The sequence below is a fragment of the Schistocerca americana genome, chromosome 5, assembly GCF_021461395.2.
Source record: "Schistocerca americana isolate TAMUIC-IGC-003095 chromosome 5, iqSchAmer2.1, whole genome shotgun sequence".
NCBI classification, from domain to species: domain Eukaryota; kingdom Metazoa; phylum Arthropoda; class Insecta; order Orthoptera; family Acrididae; genus Schistocerca; species Schistocerca americana.
This window is the reverse complement of record NC_060123.1, coordinates 419,333,366-419,347,478: the sequence shown is the minus strand read 5'-3', so window position 1 is coordinate 419,347,478 and position 14,113 is coordinate 419,333,366. Positions and strand designations below refer to the sequence as shown.

Below are 14,113 nucleotides of genomic sequence, written 5' to 3'. Positions count from 1 at the left end.
TGTTCCCCAAGGGAGGGGGAAAAAGAAAAGCAAGAGGATAGATATGCAGCACAGAAGGGAAAAAGTGCTGCAAAGGCTGGGGCCCCATGGTAGCCAAGCACAAACCCGCCAAAGAGTGGCGAGCCCCCTGGGGGAGTCTTATCATAATAAAAACAAGTGCAGAGTCTTATCATAAAACCTCAGAAGAAAAATTTGTTTCTTTATAGTAACCTTATGACAGTGAAAATACATAGAGGCACCAAAGAAACTGGTATAAGCAAGCATATTCAGATAAGGAGATAGTAAACAGGCAGAATACGACTCTACGGTTGGCAACACCTATATGAGACGACAAGTGTCTGCTGCAGTTGTTAGAACAGTTACCGCTGCTGCAATGGCAGATTATCAAGATTTAAGTGAGTTTGAATGTGTTGTTACAGTTGGTGCGCAAGCGATGGGACACAGCATCTCCAAGGTAGCGATGAAGTGGGGATTTTCCGGTATGACCATTTCAAGAGTGTGAATATCAGGAATTCGGTAAAACATCAAGTCTCTGATACCACAGCGACCAGAAAAAGAGCCTGCAAAAAGAGGACCAATGATAACTGAAGAAAATCGCTACACATGACAGAAGTGCAACCCTTCTGCAAATTGCTGCAGATTTCAATGCCGAGCCATCAATAAGTGTCAGCGAGTGAATCATTCGACAAAACATCATCAATATGGGCTTTTGGAGCAGAAGGCCCACTTGTGTAACCTTGGTGACTGCACGACACAAAGCTTTACGCCTTGCCTGGGCCCATCAACATAGACATTGGACTGTTGATGACTGGAAACATGTTGCCTGGCCGGACGAGTCTCATTTCAAAATTTATCGAGCGGATGGACATGTATGGAGACAACCTCATGAATCCACAGACCCTTCGTGTCACAGGAGACTGTAATGGTGTGGGGTGTGTGGAGTTGGACTGACGTGGTAGCCCTGATACATCTAGATACGATTCTCATCACCCGCATCCATTCACGTCCACTGTGCATTCGGACGGACTCTGACAATTCCAACAGGATGATGACACCCCACACATCCAGAATTGCTACCGAGTGGCTCCAGGAACACACTACTGAGTTTAAACACTTCCACTGGCCACCATACATCCAGACATGAACATTATTGAGTTTATCAGTGGTGCCTTGCAACATGCTGCTCAGAAGAGATCTACACCCCATCACACTCTTACGGATTTATGAACAGCACTGCAGGATTCATTGTGTCAATTCCCTCCAGCACTACTTCAGATATTAATCGAGTCCATGCCACGTTGTAATGTGGCACTTCTGAGTGTTCGCGAGGGGTCTACATGATATTAGGCAGGTGTACCAATTTCTTGCTGTTCATTGTAGTTTGCTATTTGCAACACAGGCTTAAAAGGGATAAACAACTGAAGACAGTTTATCACAATTGCATGTTGAACTTCAAGAAGAAGAGAACCTAATGATATAATTAAAAAACTGGTTGACAAAACTGCCAAATAAACAATTATTTTCAATGTTCATCCTGCAAGCCAAATTTATTGTTGTCAAATGGTACCTTAGAAATGAGCCCTAGCTTGCTATCTGCCCTCTTGTTGCTTTTTTCGAAGGCAACTGTTTCAGATGTTGACCTAGACTTTTCACAGTTATGACTGAATTATGAGGATTCAGATGTCTCAACTATTTTATAATACTGTCTGGAATATAACATAACAGATTACTTCAAAGTCACAGACAGTATCATACTATGCCACTTAAAAAGCTTATCATCTGCGCTTGCATGAAGTCCACTCCTTTTATCAGCGGCCATATGAAAGTTGGCAGCACTAGTCCATAATTAAGATCCTCTAGAAACATAATTTACAGACAACAAAAAATTTTATAGCAAGTGTGACAATGACCAAGTAGCAACCACTTACCTTTAATTAACCACAATCTGCAGGCTAGTAAGACATCCAATTTTCAAATGGACAAGTAATTCAACCATTCTGTCACATAGAAGGTATTACTAAACCTGCAATTTGAGTGTTGGGAAAAGATTGCATATAGAACAAGATTTTATATTCACATGTTGTTGTTGACACTGTACGGCACTACTGACAAACCAGTCACTAAGAAGAGTATTCTCTAGCATGTCGATGAAACGAAGATCTGCTGACACATTCAACTAGTCATAGATGCAGCAACCATCTCTTGAAGAAGCTACTTTTGCTGTCACAAATTAATCTATCATAGCTTGCTTCTAGCCTTTTTCCTTTATTATGTCATTTTTGTTGTTTGTTATACTTTAATATAATCTAATCCAAGAGAGTAAATGCTACACAAATCAAGACAATGACAAGTGCATAAAATTTATCAAATAAGTGCAGACCACTAAAAACTTTCACTACTTTACATGCTGCAAACTACATCAGAGCTAAATCATTCAAGAAAAAGAAGATAAAGACATCACATAATTTTTCAGAATCAAGTAGAGGAGAAAAATCGAGAAAAAAGACATTTTAATACAAGAGGTATAAAAAATACAGTAATTAATTACTACACGCAGACTGTCAGACAATTTGCTATCATCTTTGTATAACAACTGATACATTTACACTATGAGTGATTGATGTTTATTATAGTCATTGCAATACATAAAATAACATTGCAAACAGTTTTTACTTACATCACTTGCTTTAAATGCCTGTTTCATGTGTGTTAACTGCAAAAATCTGGCAATTGGAAGTACATTAGAGCCAGTATACATCAGGATGAAGTAGAAAACACCAGTAAGATACAGATTGGAGATTGCAGGGTTGTCTTTCATGACTTCACACAGCAGGGTTGCAACTTTTTCAACCAGTACTGGATCGAATGTGAGTAGCAGCTGCACCACGTGTGGCAAACACAATGGATCAGACAAAAGGCGCTTCACTCTAGGCAGTGGTCGAATTATAGCATCATCAGCATCTCTGCAACAAAATGACCTTATATGGTTACCTACAAGGTACATTCTAAATGGCACTTAAAGCTAACAGCAAATGGAGGGAAAAAAGTGTTGTGTTGAACTACACGTTTGGTGAGCCAGAAAATGAAAAATTTGGTTTGCAGGATATTTCTAGGGAATGGTACATTTCTTGGCCATAAGATACAAGTAAAGAACACTGTCAGTTCTAGCTGCAGGTAAAAGAGTAAAAAAAATTGATTGTCCCTTCTAACTTGTGACTGGGTCAACCTCACAACAAATGAGACTGCAAAAGTGTTAGCAAGTTATATGCTTCATAACATTGGGAGAAATATTCTCAATAAATCCCACACAGTAATTATTGCATAAAATCATTGTAAAAGGATAAATACAGTTGAAGTGTGAATATCAGTGCCATTTGACATATCCGGGGGGGAGCGAGGGGGGAGACGGGAGGGAGGGAGGGAGGGAGGGAGGGAGGGAGGGAGGGAGGGAGGGAGGGTCAGTTTCCAATCATAGCTCTGGAACACACTGCGCTAGTTAAATCAGACTTGATAGAAATGACTAATTGGAGAATCCCACAATGGGGGTTGTCCAGTCTTTGTGGTTTTGCTTGTATAAGGATGTCAAAGAACTGATGTGTAGAAGTAATCAAACATGACTAATTTTTGCTTTGATATCATAGTTTTCTGGGACAATTCAGATGACATTTTACCACTATGGATAAGGGTGATATGCAATGATCGTAAGTAGGGACAGGAAAAGTTCATGAAAAATAACACGAATTCAGTGGTTTTAAGATGAATAACAAGAAATTAGTAATTTCATGAGACATCACAAAATCTTTAACTCCGTCATACAAAAATTCTATAAATCTGAGGACAGCAATTTACTGAATGTTGAAACTGAGTTTTGACTTCTAATCTCTTCAAGGCTGGGGTTCATCTACAATATTAAAATTATTGTTCATTTCTCACATAACAAACTTTTATGTGACAACAAAAATAGGACCAAAACTGGCAGTAACACCACTGAATTCTTGCTCATAAGTGTATTTACACAAAGAGAGTGCTGGGGTCATAAGAAAGGGGGGGATAGGATGTGTTACACACACACACACACACACACACACACACACACACACACACACACACATTTTTGCTTAAGTAATTTATTTAGTCTTAATCTTGGTGGTGGAACTAAAAACAATGTATAAATTAATATTTATTATTACAGATAGTAACATGCAGTTTACATATATTAAAAGAATTACTTTTTAAAATATGCTAGAAAAATAACCTTGATTTTATGCTACAGGTCATTTTGATTCCTATTCCTGCGTAACAGATGATGGGTAACACTGGCTAATCAGCTACTATATAAATAATAAAGGGGTACATAACACTTATTTTTTTCACAAACAGATTTTATTTTTCAACATAACTTCCACTGAGCTTAATGAACTTTCTTCAGCAAGACTCCAATCAATATTTTATCTTGTTAGATGAGACACGAAATTTGCTTCCAATTCTGTATAATACTCATTTATAAAACAGCACCTAACAGTGGAGGTACATTGCACATGCAATGATGCAACAGTGCAGTACTTCCTTCGCACTGTCTTGAAGCTTGTTGAATACAATTTTAAAATCAAGTGTTTGATCTGGCATCAACATACATGATCCCCACTGCACTCTCCAAGCAGACCTTCATATATGATGCTGTCTGTATGTTCATACTAGATTTCTACTGACAGTCTTGCATCTCTTACTGTTGTTATCTCCTAACATAACACATCTGAATATTATTAACACCACCTTCAGAATAAAAATGAACTGGATACCCAGTTCCCAGCATATGTGCAGTGCTCATACAATCTCTTTTTCATTAATTTATTCAGTACCAAAAGATTTAAAGTGAACTTACCCTGACTCCACTGGAGTACAAAAAGGGGAGGGGGGACAATAGGGGGATCTAGTCTCACCACTCAACCCACACTGCCCACCCAGTCTCCAGAGAGTGGAGTACAGAGATTTCATTCATATATTGAGTGGATAAGCATCAGTTCTCTTGGGTATAATAATTTTTGGTATGTCACCAATGAAAATTAGTTTTTGGGTGACAACATGTCTCTAAACTCACCAGTTCATTTATAGCATAAATGTCAATTTTAGAGTCTGGGCCTTTCCTGGAAAAATTTATGTGGATACCCAGGCTTGATTCAGTTTCATCTGTGCTGGAGTACACTGTTTTGAAGCAAAAATGTTTTACACAGTGTGTTATTTGTCTTCAACATTCTTTTCACAAAACATGTGGCAGTGATCACTTATCAAAAACAACTGCAGATTGCATTTGTTCGCAATTTCTAACAGTATCATTACAAAAATTACACATATCAATGTTCACAACACTTAACAACAATACACTGTTGCACTGAGATTACCAAGCTACCTCATTTACAACAAAGTATATGATAAATTTATACTTATAAATGGTAGTTAAAAACTTTGCAGCCTACCTTCATAATGATGCAAATGACATTACAAAGAAGATCTTATGCAGGCATCTCAGAATCACTCTCGTTACTACCCAACATTTGAGGACATGGTTTCAGTACAGGCACAGTGAACCAATACTCTATGCAAGAGCTGTTGTGTTAATTTTGAAAACCATGAGATTGTTCATCTAACGAAAGCATACAGCAGTAACTCTCAATTTAATTTGGCGTGCAATTTCATCAACAAGTACCTATTAGAAGAAATGCTATCCACTCTCTGCCTGCCATAGATTGAAACCATTTCATTTCATGTGCTGAATTATTACTAAATAAGAAGCAGTCAAATAAAAATGAGACACATGGAGAAAAGTAGGTAAACTATTTATTATTTCAAAAGTAATCACCATAACTGTTAACACATTTACCCCACAGTGAGACAAGATGATCAATGCCTTTGTGGAAAAACATTTGGAGCTGCCTATGGAACCACGATTGTACCCAGGCATCCATCTCTTCATCTGAAGTAAATCAATGGCCACGAATGTCTCTCTTCAGGGCATCTAATAGATGTAAGTTGCACGTGGAGAGATCAGGATTGTATAGATAATGTGTAATAGCTTCCCACCACAATTTCTGCACCACAGTCAAAACAACCTTAGCAACACATGGGTCGGCAGCAGAGTGATGCTGTCCACCAACATTCCAGGGCGTTTGGATGAGGTGGCGCACATTGGTTTTTTCTAAGTGTCCACATTTGCTTTAACTGTCGCACTATGTTCTAGAAAATCAATCATCAAGTTGGCCCTTACAATCAAAGAAGAGGGTCATTATGACTTGAGTTAACGTGCATGGCTTCAAATTTTTTCAGTGGGGATGAGTCCATTCACTTCTACTGTTGGCTCTGACACTTGCTCTCTGGCTCAAAATGATGACACCATGTTTCATCTTTCATGACAGTATGGGACAGGAAATTATATTCTACATATGGCTGTGGGGAACCAACTGTGCCAGATTTTCCAGAGCTCCACGTGACATGAGCAGTACTGTGTTTCCCAACATGATTTGAATGTCTTCCACCACCCACTTGTCATTCATGTCTAATGGGATACACCACAGCAATGACAGAAGGGGTAGTGGTATAATGAGCTGTCTTATCTGACTGCTGTCTTTCAGTGACACCCAACCTACTTGAAATCATTTATTTCACACGAACACATGCACACGACATACTGTGTTTATTATACACAGCACAGATTTGGGCATGAATTTCACTTCTAAATTCTCATTCCACATTCCTGGCTTCCACAGAGGAGTCAGACACACACGACTCGCTAACCTCATGTCGAGCATGTCTAACAAATGAACATCACAAGCAATGAACATTTGCGATGTTCCTTTCTGATTCCCAATAAATGGCACTTCCATGCACACACCTACCTGAGATACGGATGTCTGAGCCATGCTTGTTATGTAGTCTGTCTCCTTTTCATCTGATCTTCTCTCATATTATTAAATACATTTTAGTGATAATCAGTATGTAGAACAATTACAACCGCTACTTGAAAATTATTTGCCTTCCGTGGGTTTATCTTTCACTGACACTGACACTGACTTCCAATGGTTCAAAAAAAGCAGATGCAGAAAAAAGTTCTTTAGAACGAAAGGCAGTGTATGCACTTAGTACCAACCACTATCCAAGAAAATTTATTTCATTTTGCAAGAATATGAGAAGAATAGATTGCTACTCACCACAAGCAGGTCCCGTCCAGTCACAGACAGACACAATGAAGAGACTGCTATGCATTTAAGTTTTCAGAAAAAAGTCCTTCTTACACAATAAAACACACACACACACACACACACACACACACACACACACACACACACACAAGCACAAGCACAACTCTCAACTCCTTTCACACATGGCTACTACTGTCTCTGGGACACTACCAGCTGGAGACTGTAGCCATGGAAGTGTGAAATGTATGTGTGTGTGTGTGTACGTGCATGTGTTTTCTGGAAGAAGGACTTTTTATCTTAAACCTTAAGTGCGCAGCAGTCTTTTCAGTGTGCCTGCCTGTGACTCAACATCACTACTATGTGGTGATCTCTCCTTTTCATGATGTTGCTATTCCATCCCAGAATTTCAATTATTCAATTGTGCAGCAAGATTTAAGCTAACATTTTATCAGCACTTTCAGTATCACTCTGGGATTTTATAAGATGCCATGTGTGACATCTTGACTGATTGTCATCAAGTCAAAGATTTACAGCCTGTGGATATAAAAGTGTGTGGAGAAAAAAAAAAAAAAAAAAAAAAAAAATTTATGTGCGAAGTGCTTGGATTACTTTCAACTGATGTTTTATAGGTTTAGTTCCACCAAGTGATTATCAGTATTCAACACTGTAAATGATTAAATATCTTTGCTACAGCAATTTTACTGAGACATCTCACACCCACATTTCTGGATATTTGGTAATTATATTTGCCCAACTGACACTGGGAGCAAACTGTTTAGGTGAAACAATTACACAAATTTTGTTATAAATGTATATACCTGCACAATCATCCTTATAGCTATGACAGGTACAGCATACTGGTACACTGTGGTATGTCATCTTAAATTCTGCATCAAAACCAAATTCTCTCAAGAAAACTAAAATTACAAGTGCGTATTTCTAGCCAGTACCTAATTTCAGGAGAAATGTCTTTACCGTCAAAACACACACACAAACACATAAAAGCACAGACACTGTCCTTCCTAACTTTTGGAAAAAATAGTTCCTTTCTTGCAGAGGGGAGGGGGGGGGGGGGGAGATAGGTAGACTGGGGAAGGTTAAAAAGGGCAGGGAATTATCTACAGGATGAGGGGACCAACCTGTTGTGCAGTGTGTGTACTTTCATGTGCGTATCAGCCGTGCTAACATTTCTGCTGAAGTTAAGTACTGGCCAGCAATTCCGCATCATAATTTTGAAGTTTCATTGTGCTCTCTGAAAGAATACAGAACAAGTTGCTCAATGTGAGTCCAAGTGGGACCTGGTTTCTCCACTACAAAGTTCATTCTCACAGTTCTATCAAAACAAGTATAATCCCAGTTCAAAACACTAACTAATCTGTATTATAGCCCAAACTGGCTCCATGGGACCTACACTCTTACATGAAGAGAAAGGGATCACCTGTAGGCAGAGGTATTTTCCATATTAGTGGCTGTGCACACTTCGAAATATTATTAATAAATCATTACCAAGGACCACAGAGTGGACTCTTCATTAAGGGCTTTGTGAGAATATACTGTCTCAGACAATAAGAAGATTACTTTAAGAAGAACTGAAGTTCAATGACAAAAACAGTACCTTACAAGACATTCTCAACATTGTTATTGGACCCTTCATACATCAGCATCTACAACAACATCTACAATCTTACAGTACCTCACCCACCACTATCATTTCCCCCATTTCCTATTCCATTTACGAATGGTGCCTGGAAAGAACAACTATTGATAAATTTCAAGATTTTAAACATGGCTGCAGCAGCAACTGCTAAAATTCTTCACAATAATCCTGCAACTGTTTTTGGCTGCCATCCTTTATTGTGAACTATTGATAAACTTCAGTATTAGTTCCAATTTCTCAAATTTCCTCCTCAAGGTTATTCTGCAAAATGTGCAGGAGGAAGTACCATGCCGACTGACACTTCTTCGAACATACCCTTTCAAAACTTGTCTACATGAGAGACAATGCCTCTCTTGCAACAACTGCCATTGTAGTTTGCCAAGGATCTCTGTAACATTCTTGCACTTACAGTCACATGACAAAATGTGCCATTGGCTCTTCTCTGTATCATCTCTAAATCCTGATTGGTGAGGGTCCCAGACTGACCAACAATACTCAACGCTCAATTGGACAAGTGTTTCACAAGCCACTTCTTACATGGACGAATTACATGTCCATAAGGTTCTTCCACTGAATCTCTGTCTTTTACTGCAAACAGTTTTACATGAACATTCCACTTCAGGTTATTCTCGATGCATATTTTATGACTGTTACTGTTTCCAGTGAGTTTTTAATAATAGCATAATCAAACATTAATGGATCCCTGTGGCCATTTATGCACTATATGTCACATTCAATTTTGTTTGGGGTCAACTGTCAGTTCTAAAGCAATCATCAACACACTATATGTTTTCCTGAAATCTGCTAGTCTTTTGGCATTGCAACCTTCTTACAGGCAACAGCATTGTCTGCAAAAAGCTTCATGGAGCTTCTGACATTATCCGGTATTAACTTATAGATATTGCAAACAGTAATGGCCCAATAATACTCCCTTGGTGTATGCCAGAAGCCACAGTGCATTACACTCAGTTAAGAATAACATATTATCTCTTACAAAAGTCCTGAATCCAGTCACAAATCTTGTCAGATACTCAGAAAAAATCAGATTTTGTTCACTTAGTAACAGTGAGAAACTATATCAAATGCCTTCCAGAAGGCAAAAACAGCACCAACTTGGATGCTCTGATTTGTAAGGACAAACAGAACAAGCTGTCTCCTGTAATATCTCTCTTTTAATCTTCATTCCCTACTCTGCAAAAACTGTTCATATAATTTAAAAACCAATGCCAATATCAGTGTAGCTACAGCACATAGTTTACAAACACAATGAACTCTATTACATACAAATTATTTTGTCAAGAACATATACAGGATGTTACAAAAATGTACGGCCAAACTTTCAGGAAACATTCCTCACACACAAAGAAAGAAAATATGTTATGTGGACATGTGTCCGGAAAAGCTTACTATCCATGTTAGAGCTCTTTTATTACTTCTCTTCAAATCACATTAATCATGGAATGGAAACACACAGCAACAGAACGTACCAGCGTGACTTCAAACATTTTGTTGCAGGAAATGTTCAAAATGTCCTCCGTTAAAGTGCGCGTCATTTATGTTGGCGGCCGAGTTTAGGTTCGTTCTGCGCATCTGACGTCACAAAACACAGTCAGCCAATGAACAGAGAACGACGTTGTCAGATCTCGACTGCAGTGCATAGCATGGACGAGTGTCTTCAGTTTTAGAAACGTTCAGTCATAAATAAAGTAATAGAACAAAAGCAATGTCTTGATAGCAGACTTTCTTTTATAGAAAGTTTGGAAAAAGCGTTCTTTATACTAATTGCTTCATATTCTATTAATTAATTAAACCAAACAAGCAATAAGGCTCCTATTTCAGGCGATAGCAAGGAAAGGTGTTTGTATCAATCTCACGAACCGCTTTTTCGCACTAAAGAAGAGTGGTAATTGTTTATTTCCTATTGTACTTCGACGAAGCGTGAGTAATTCATAGTCATACCAAAAGTGTTTGTCAGTATTTTGCGTGAAGTGTTACAGTTCTCACTGCGTTAGCGTAATGGTTAAGGTGTTGGGCTTCTACGCGACAGGATATGAGTTCAAACCTTGCGCGATGCTTAATATTTTAATTATTTAAAAACAATATCGAAGTGCCTTACTCCATGAATTATATTCGTTTGAATGCAATTTTTAGAAATTTCTAGTGCTTTGTCTCTTCATTAACCCTTTCGCTGATGCTGACACGTGCTCCCCGCATTCCGCGCTGTGCACGATTTTGTCGTCACTGCACTGCTCGCCTGTGCAGACACATGGTGTTCCCACTGCTTTGACACACGTATCATTCGATTTCACAAAAACTATTTGGCCCAAAAATTTGATTTTTACACATCTTCTTGACTGATACCTTCCCCCCATAAATGACTTAATTTTGTTTCGATGTTCAACGCAGTTATTATGCAGCATTAAATGTAGTAAACCATTGCACGAAATTTTGAAGGGTTTGCAGAAGTAGAAGTCCATAGCGTATACTTTCCGTATGGTCGATTTTAGTTGCCATAATCTTGAGAATGAAATGTGGACAAGATACCTAAATTTCAAATAAAATTTACTGTATAACAATATCTCATTTAATTTAAGTACCATATAGGTGTCGTATGTAATATTGAGAAATATTCCGTCTTTCGCGACTGTAATAAAAGTTTTATTTACACCGGACGCGTTTGGCTTTATTTTAAAGCACTTCAATCAATGAAAGGTATGGCACATACACAATGGTACTCATCTTCTCTTTCTTGTTTTTGTTCCACAGTCGCAGTTTTACCAATGGTACTGAAATATATTCCTCTTCTGCAACTGTAATAAGCGACTTATTTAGACCAGACGCGTTTCTCTCTTTTGAAGCATCTTCAGTGGACAGTACTTTGTCTCCTCCATTGCTAAGTCACCTTTCGTAGTTTTGTGCTGCGGTAACACAATATTCAACGTTTGTGTTGGCTGATCATTGTTTAAGCAAATAAATGATGTTTGTGTGTGCCACACACAAAAATTATATTTGACATAGCTGAGAGCACTTCACTGATAGACGATATATTCAAGTCCTAATGTTTTTGTAAGTCCACAGTTTTGTTTAATGTATTTTGTCTACTTCCTTTTGATTCACTGAAGTGCTTTAAAATAAAGAAAACTTTTGCTACAGTCGCGAAAGACGGAATATTTCTCAATATTACATACGACACCTATGTGGTACTTAAATTAAATGAGATATTGTTATACAGTAAATTTTATATGAAATTTAGGTATCTTGTCAACATTTCATTCTCAACATTGTGGCAACTAAAATCAACCATACGGAAATATACGCTATGGACTTCTACTTCTGCAAACTCTTCAAAATTTCGTGCAATGGTTTACTACATTTAATGCTGCATAATAACTGCGTTGAACATCGAAACAAAATTAAGTCATTTATGGGGGGTAGGTATCAGTCAAGAAGACATGTAAAAATCTAATTTTTGGGCCAAATAAGTTTTTGTGGAATTGAATGATAAGTGTGTCAAAGCAGTGGGAACACCATGTGTCTGCACAGGCAAGCAGTGCAGTGACAAAATCGCGCACAGCGCAGAATGCAGGGATCACGTCTTTTTAACAGCGAAAGGGTTAATGCGGCCGTGGTGGCTCTACTTCATGAACCGTGCGCTCCCCCCTAAACGTAAGCTTGCGAACTAGCTATACTATGGCGCTGCTGCTATTGGCGCGTGCGTCGTGTGCAACTGGCAACGCAGCAGTCTCACGCGTCTGGGCGGGCATGCGCGAGCCGCCAAGATAAAAGAATTGAACTATAGCAAGGATACACGCATCCACCTTACGTCGCATGGAATCCCTGATGCGCTGATGCAGCCCTGGAGAATGGCGTATTGTATCACAGCCATCCACAACACGAGCACGAAGAGTATCTACATTTGGTACCGGGGTTGCGTAGACAAGAGCTTTCAAATGCCCCCATAAATGAAAGTCAAGAGGGTTGAGGTCAGGAGAGTCTGGAGGCCATGGAATTGGTCTGCCTCTACCAACCCATCGGTCACCGAATCTGTGCATACGAACACTTCAACTGAAATGTGCAGCAGCTCCATCGTGCATGAACCACATGTTGTGTCGTACTTGTAAAGGCACATGCTCTAGCAGCACAGGTAGAGTGTCCCGTATGAAATCATGATAACGTGCTCCATTGAGCGTAGGTGGAAGAACATGGGGCCCAATCAAGACATCACCAACAATGCCTGCCCAAATGTTCACAGAAAATCTGTGTTGATGACGTGATTGCACAATTGCGTGCGGATTCTCGTCAGCCCACACATGTTGATTGTGAAAATTTACAGTTTGATCACGTTGGAATGAAGCCTCATCCGTAAAGTGAACATTTGCACTGAAATGAGGACTGACACATTGTTGGATGAACCATTCGCAGAAGTGTACCCGTGGAGGCCAATCAGCTGCCGATAGTGCCTGCACACGCTGTACATGGTATGGAAACAACTGGTTCTCCCGTAGCACTCTCCATACAGTGACGTGGTCAACGTTACCTTGTACAGCAGCAACTTCTCTGACGCTGACATTAGGGTTATTGTCAACTGCATGAAGAATTGCCTTGTCCATTGCAGGTGTCCTCGTCGTTCTAGGACTTCCCCAGTCGCGAGTCATAGGCTGGAATGTTCCGTGCTCCCTAAGACGCCGATCAATTGCTTCGGACATCTTCCTGTCGGGACACCTTCGTTCTGGAAATCTGTCTCGATACAAACGTACCGCGCCACGGCTATTGCCCCGTGCTAATCCATACAGCAAATGGGCATCTGCCAACTCCACATTTGTAAACATTGCACTGACTGCAAAACCACGTTTGTGATGAACACTAACCTGTTGATGCTACATACTGATGTGCTTGATGCTAGTACTGTAGAGCAATGAGTCACATGTCAACACAAGCACCGAAGTCAACAATACCTTCCTTCAATTGGGCCAACTGGCGGTGAATCGAGGAAGTACAGTACATACTGACGAAACCAAAATGAGCTCTAACATGGAAATTAAGCGTTTCCGGACACATGTCCACATAACATCTTTTCTTTATTTGTGTGTGAGGAATGTTTCTTGAAAGTTTGGCCGTACCTTTCTGTAACACCCTGTGTATGACAAAGATTCATATACCTATCAGAATGGCTTACTTCATGTTCAGGGTGGCTCAGCTTCGCAGAGCACCCACAAACACGCAAAGAAGTTCGGTATTCATAATTTCTGTTAGCGGCAACATT

At 39.3% G+C, this 14,113-nt stretch overlaps 1 protein-coding gene across 1 annotated transcript in view; it reads right to left on the bottom strand.

The window, feature by feature from the left end:
- The window catches only part of LOC124615362 (dnaJ homolog subfamily C member 13), a 361,181-nt gene that overhangs the window by 198,558 nt on the left and 148,510 nt on the right, over window positions 1-14,113 (bottom strand). Inside the window, exon 19 of the mRNA XM_047143178.1 lies at window positions 2,678-2,963. Coding sequence (XP_046999134.1) covers window positions 2,678-2,963 — 286 coding nt within the window. The remainder of the gene's footprint in view (window positions 1-2,677; window positions 2,964-14,113) is intronic.